Source organism: Manis pentadactyla, chromosome 13, assembly GCF_030020395.1.
Source record: "Manis pentadactyla isolate mManPen7 chromosome 13, mManPen7.hap1, whole genome shotgun sequence".
In the NCBI taxonomy this organism is placed as follows: Eukaryota; Metazoa; Chordata; class Mammalia; order Pholidota; family Manidae; genus Manis; species Manis pentadactyla.
In genome coordinates this window covers 48,997,196-49,004,335 of record NC_080031.1, presented here as the reverse complement: position 1 = coordinate 49,004,335, position 7,140 = coordinate 48,997,196, and the positions used below count along the sequence as shown (strand labels likewise).

Genomic DNA, 7,140 nt, shown 5'->3' with positions numbered 1-7,140 from the left:
TGTGTATGGATTTAGAAAATAATCTAGTTTCATTCTCTTACATGTTGCTGTCCAGGTTTCCCAACATAAGCTGTTGAAGAGGTTGTCTTTTCCAAATTGTATATTCATGGCTCCTTTATCATATATTAACTGAGAATATACACATGGGTTTTTATCTGTGCTCTCTATTCTGTTCCATTGATCTATGGGTCTGTTCTTGTGCCAGTACCAAACTATTTTGATTACTGTAGCTTTGTAGTATAGCTTGAATTCAGGAAGCATAACCCTCCCAGATTTGTTCTCTTTTCTCAGGATTGCGTTGGCTCTTCAGGGTCTTTTGTAGTTACATATGAATTTTAGAACTATTTGTTCTAGTTCATTGAAAAAAAGCTGTTGTTATTTTCAGAGGGATGGCGTTGAATCTATAAATTACTTTGGGCAAGATGGCCATTTTGACAATATTAATCCTTCCTATCTATGAGCATAGGGAAGATTTCCATTTATTGGGGTCTTCTTCAGTTTCTCTCATGAGGGTCTTACAGTTTTCAGAGCATAGAACTCTCATGTCCTTGGTTAGATTTCTACATAGGTATTTTACTCTTTTTGATGCAGTTGTAAATGAAGTTGTTTTTTATTTGTTTTTCTGCTAGTTCATTGTTCACACATAGGAATGCAACAAATTTCTGTGTATTAAATTTGTATTGTGTAACTTTTCTAAATCCAATTTTTAGTTCAAATAGTTTTATGGTGGAGTTTTTAGGGTTTCTATGTATAATAATATCATGTCATCTGGAAATGGTGACAGTTTAAATTCTTCCTTACCAATTTGGAAATTTTTCTCTGTTTTGTCTGATTGCTGTGGCTAGGAACTTCAATACTATGTTAAATAAAAGTGCTGACATCCTTGTTGTTTTCCTTATATTAGAGTAAAAGTTTTCAACTTTTCACTATAAAGCATGATGTTGCCTCTGGGTCTGTCATACATGACATTTATTTTGCTGAGGTACATGCCCTCTGAATCCAATTTTTAGAGTTTTTATCATGAATGGATGTTGAATTTTGACAACTGCTCTTTCAGCATCTATTGAGATGGTCATGTGTTTTTTATTCTTCTTTTTGTTATTATGGTGTAGGATATTGATTGAATTACAAACATACAATCCTGGCATCCCTAAAATAAATAAACTTAGTCATGATATGTTTTGCTGAGAAATAAGAAGGAAAGACCCATTGGGAAATAAGGATGGAAAATGTAGACTATGATATTGGAATTTAGGAAAGGGAATAAAGATTTAATGAGTCATGTTTAGGAAGCAAGCACTAAGTCAAGTGATGTTTCATCAGAGTATTCTGTCTTTCCTCTGATGTGCATGTATTCCATGCATACACACTCCAGCACTAGTGTGTGTGTGCACTTATTGTTTTTGGATTTATATTTTGAATAGTTACCTTAATTTGGAGATGTGACCTAGAGAGCAATTGTCAAGCATGAGTAAGTGAAATCCTGAACTCCCAGTAAGAATGTCACTCAGAATAAAATGTTTTCTTTCTAATTTTGCTGCTGTGTTTCCTGGCCTGAGACCTATGTAATTTCTGTTTTTACTTTGTTTTGGGGGTAATCTGAAGTTCTCAGTATTTTGTTTGCATGACATAGAGATCATGCATCCTATATTGAAATAAAACATAGAAATATACATTCCCGCTCCATTTATACCAAACAGAGATGGCCTGAATGCTTCATTGGCTGGCTTGAATGTTGAATCCATTACAGTTCCACATTGCAGTGCTAAATGAAATTTACTTTGTTTTCATTAAGAACATCCATTTGTCATTGCTTTGAATAATTACTTAATTTTTGTAGTCATAGTTATAGCTCTCTTAAGTCATATGAGACATAGTGATTTATAAATAAATTTGGTTGGGAAGCTATCACATGATTTTAAAGTTAATAAGAGAGTTCATGTTGAAAAACAGTACGGATGTTTGTCATGTCCACATTCTAATAGGGCAAGACATAGACACCAACAACAGGATCAGTTTTGATGTTGAAGTACTTATGATGGAATTCTTAAAAATTACCATATTTTATGTTGTACGTACATATTCCATCTCCTCTCATTTGCTTTGGATTTGCTTCTATTTCTCCTGTTTAGAGTTACTATTTTAATCTTTCTTCCATTCTATGGAGTCTAAAACCACAAAATACATGGCAAGGTGACCATAAAACCAAATCTCAATGTTTCAAAATGTTCCATATAATTTATGAGAGCAGCTGACATAATTACATAAGGGAAAAGGGCAACAGTTCATTTTATAAGAATAAACATATTATCATATATTTATTTTTTCTTCTCAGCTGCTTTCCAGTAGAAATGAACAAAATTGAAGGTACCCAATTATATAACTGTACACTAAGAATTGTGCATATTATTGTATGTATATCAATAAATTAACATAAACAAGAAAAAGAAAATCATTGGGATAAAACCAAAACGATTTAGCCAGTAAACTAATTAAGTAAACTCACAGAACGCAGTTCTACAGATAAATAGCCAATGCATTTTGATTCATTAATAATTAACTACCTGTAAAGGAAATCATATACCCATTTACAATAACATCATAAATATATTTCACATAAGTTTAAACAATGAATTATAATATTAATACACTAAAAAGTATATGAATGAAGAAATTTAAAAAGATACAAAATATATAAAATATCTCACTGTCATGTATTGTAAGAATTCATATTGTTAAAACCTCCAGACTCCCCAAAACTATCTATAGATTCAATATAATTCCTACCAAATTCCAGTGTCAGTTTATATAGAAACAGAAATTAAAAGTCTCCTTATTATATGGAAGAAAAATGAAACTTAAATTACAAGAAAAACTGAGAAAAGATCAAAGTAGGCATCACTTATGTTCACCTCAAACTATATTATGAAGCTATATTGTTCAAAGCAGTATGGTACCAGTTCACAAAAATTTACAGCAGACATATGGAACAAGAAAATAGAGTTAATATCCCATATATAAGCATACAAATATCAACATCTAAAAATACAATGGAGAAAGGATAGTGTTACAGAGTTGATGGATGTGTTATCCAACCTTATGGTGGCAAATACTTCACAGGATATATATATATCAAACAATCATTTTTGTACCCCTAAACCTCACATGATGTTATGTCAACTATATCTCGGTAATGCTGGGAAAAATGATATTACTATAAATGATGTCTGTCCATTACTCCACAACAGTTCCTGCATCTAAATGAGAGTCTAATTTCTGACATTTAATTCTGTGTAAGTAGGGAAATTGTTACCAGCAATACATGGCAACCAAAAAGACGTGTGTGTGTGTGTGTGTGTTAGAAGATGATGCTTTCACTTTTGATCATGTTGAAGCTATGATAACAGTAATACATTGAACTGAGTGATATATCTGAATCAGTGATAATGTAAGTCCTCTCTCTGGAAAGACAGGCAGATCTGAGAAAGTACATGTTCACAGGAAAAGGGAGAAAAGTACAGGTATCCTCAGTCAGTGGAAGCAACAATTGAAAGACAGCATGACTGAAATGGTAATGTTATGGAGACAGACTAGGAGGTAAATCTTATAAGACAAAGAAGTAAAATCACAATCTGTGAATAGACCCTTAGATATAGATTTAAAAGTAGATATAAAAGAATATGGAGATGATATTGGTATAGGTATGGATATGGATATAGATGTGAACATAAATGAAAATGACCTTAAAAGATAGGCTCAGTTTATCATTTTATGTTAGTGTAGGTAGTGTTCTCTGTTACTCATGAGAATGTTTAATTTTCGAGGATATATTTGAAGTTCCCATTGGATTGAGATGCACATAATCTTATATAATTATGTAGGCTTAGAGGTAGACTAAAATCATGCAAAATATGTTTGCATGTCGATAAATTTCAGTGTGCAAAAATATGTATACTGTATATCGACTATTTTCAATGAATTCTCTTTTTAAATATATTCTAAAATGAGTATTGAGTCATTCTGTTTTACTTTTACAATCACTGTAAACATGCTTTATGATGTAAAACCCTCCTGAGTGCCCCTTTCATCTCTGTGTTCCTCAAGCTGTAGATCATGGGGTTTAGCATTGGGGTCATAACCCCGTAGAGCATGGCGATGAGTCTGGCCCTGGATGGAGAGTGTTGGTTGGAGGAGTGGCGAAGGTAGGTGAATATTACTGTCCCATAGAACAACCCAACGACCAGGAGGTGGGAAGCACATGTGGAGAAGGCTCTGCATTTCCCTTCCACTGACTGGATCTTTAGGATGGTGGATATGATGTATATATAAGAGATGAAGGTGGTTAGGAAGGCACCGATTCCCGAGACACCTCCTACCACAAAAACAAGCATTTCTGCCAGGTAGGTGGATGAGCAGGAGAGGGCCACCACTGGGGGGATGTCACAGTAGTACTGGTTAACCCGATTGGACTTGCAAAAAGACAGGCGGAAGGTGGACACTGTGTGGAGGAGGGAATGGAGAAACCCTGCTGCCCAGGTCCCAGCTGCCAGCTGGGTACAGCGAGCCTTGGTCATGATGAGGGGGTAACGGAGGGGGAAGCAGATGGCCACGTACCGGTCATAAGCCATTACAGTGAGAAGGAAGACCTCAGTCCCCGCCAGGGCCACAAGGAAATAAAGCTGCGAAGCACAGCCCAGGAAGGAAATGCTGTGATTCCCAGTCAGGAGGTTGTCCAGCATCTTGGGGACAGTAGCTGATGGGCAGAATACGTCTAAAAGGGACAGATTGGCCAGAAAATAATACATGGGTGTGTGCAGCTTTTTCTCGGTCCCGATGGCCAAGAGAATGGCCCCGTTTCCCACCAAAGTGACCTGGTAGATGACAGCAAAGACCACAAAGAGAGGATAGCGCACCTCGGGGAGGTCAGAGAGCCCCGTGAGGATAAAGTGAGTCACGGTGGTGAGATTGTAGTCATACATCTTCTCTCTACACAGGGGTCTCTCTGGAGGGAAGCAAGCACAGGTTAGATTAAAAAGCCTAGGGGACTAGTGATGAGAAATTCAGAAATCATTGTTGTGTGTTCGATGATGACTAAACTAGCCATATATTAGAGATCCATTATTAGAAGTATTGCTAAAATCATCTCCTAATTTCATGTTGTTTCTCTGAGACCCTGAGGAGATGTTTAATAATTCACCTTCTTAGCAAAAGCACTGTGGTCCTTCACCAACATTTACAATTTCACAATTCAGTGATATCTGCTGTTTTATTTTTTACACCTTCTTGGGCACTTGCCTTATTTTGCTTTTATTATTTCAATGTGTACAATTTTGTGCACTATCTGAATTTTAATTGCCTCAGAAGCACAAGGTACATATTTTACAAGGTATGTAATGTTGGGGGCATACAGTTCATATACAATATTATATTGGTTTCAGATGTACAACAAATGTGGTGACTCAATAATTACACACCTTCCTACAGGCTTGCTATGGTATGTGTAGATGGCCCTGTTACCATACCACAGTATTACAGGATTGTTGGTTATATTTTCTTCTTTGTACTTCCATTTCTATGACTAATACATTTTATAATTTTAAGTTTGTACCTTTTTATTCCCATCACCATTTTTACTCACCCTCCTACCCTTGGTTTCACTTATATGTACACAAAAACAACATAAAACAAATAAGTGGTAAATAATTTTAATAACTCCTCAACTAGCAGACATACAGTAAAGAATATATATTTTGTGTGTAGAAGAATGGTGTGTCTAATTCTTACACAAATTGTATCTGCTGATAAAAATAAACACAGAAATGTTTTTATAAATTAATCAGAATAATTTAATGAAGAATTTGAATAGGCTATACCCTGAATTAGTATAGCTTGGTAAATTTAAATAGCCTACAGAGTATAAACAAAAGAAGAAAGAAAGCAGAAACAGACTCAGCAACACAGAGAACAGTCTGCTGGTTACCATGAAGACGGGGCAAATGAAATAGGTGCACAGGAAAAATAGTTACAAACATCAATTTATTAAATAATTTGGGCACAGGGATGGAAGTGCAGCATAGACAATAAAGCTAAAAATATTGTAATATATATTGTTGGTGACATATATTAACTACAGTTATTGTGGTGAGCATTCGGTAATGTATACAAATGTTTCATCACTTTTTTCATCCAAAATCAATGAAATATTATATATCATTGATATTTCAGTAAATTACTTTAAGGAATAGAAGAAGAGTAAAATGGTTGATAGTGTCTAAATGTGAATTATAGGAAAAATTAAAAGGAAATATACTCACATGATATTTCAATTCTCCTTAAAACAAATATTTCAACATGCGTCTCACTATCCAAGGAAGCATAAGGCCACAAAACTTATGGATGATTGAAGTTCTTGGCCAGAGTAACTCCTTTAAATTTAAGATTGAATTTGTATGTATTTTAGAAGTCCTCATAATCATAATGTTCAAAGTTATTTATGAAAACAACCTAAATGAAGCTCTAAAAATTAATACTTCTCTGGATATTCCTGTGACATTGAAAACCACATAACTTTTTAATATCACATGTATATAACAGAGAGGACTATGAATAGATAAAAAATACAAACATCCTTTTCATTGGTTCTACCTACATATTTTTTGTCTGTTAGAAAATGTTAATGGTATATTTCTCAGGCAAAATGTAGATTATAATACACATTATATGTAATGATTTATATTTGCAAAAGGAAAGAAATTATTTTCTACCAGCTTCTTTAATGCAATATTTCATTATATCCTTCTTTTCCTTCTTTCCTAACTCCCTTTCTTCTGTCCATCTGTCTGTTTTTTGAAAGCTGCAGAACTCATTTTGGTTGGCAAACTTTTTTTGAATTGTACTCTTTCTGATATATTTCATAAAACTAATAAAGTATTGTTTCTAAGTGTTTCTGACACTAATTTAGCTGAAATATAATTAATGTACAATATCATATTGTCTCAGTGTGCAACATAGAGTTTTGACAGTTTTATACTTTGTTAAATACTCACCAAGATAAATGTATACACTATCTGTAGGTAATATCATACCAATTTTCCACAATATTGTTGATAATATTTTCTGTGCTGTGCTTTTATCTCTGTG

The 7,140-nt window shown here is 34.1% G+C and overlaps 1 protein-coding gene across 1 annotated transcript; it reads right to left on the bottom strand.

Annotated features, from left to right (window-relative positions):
* Positions 1 to 4,037: 4,037 nt before the first annotated feature.
* Positions 4,038 to 4,979, bottom strand: LOC118935019 (olfactory receptor 5V1-like). The gene has a single exon (XM_036931025.2). It carries the CDS (start codon positions 4,977 to 4,979, stop codon positions 4,038 to 4,040), a length of 942 nt encoding a protein of 313 aa, XP_036786920.2.
* Between the last annotated feature and the right edge of the window lie 2,161 nt (positions 4,980 to 7,140).

Excerpts from the sequence above, each read along its gene's own strand:
- LOC118935019 (XM_036931025.2), bottom strand. The coding sequence starts at position 4,979 with ATGTATGACTACAATCTCACCACCGTGACTCACTTTATCCTCACGGGG.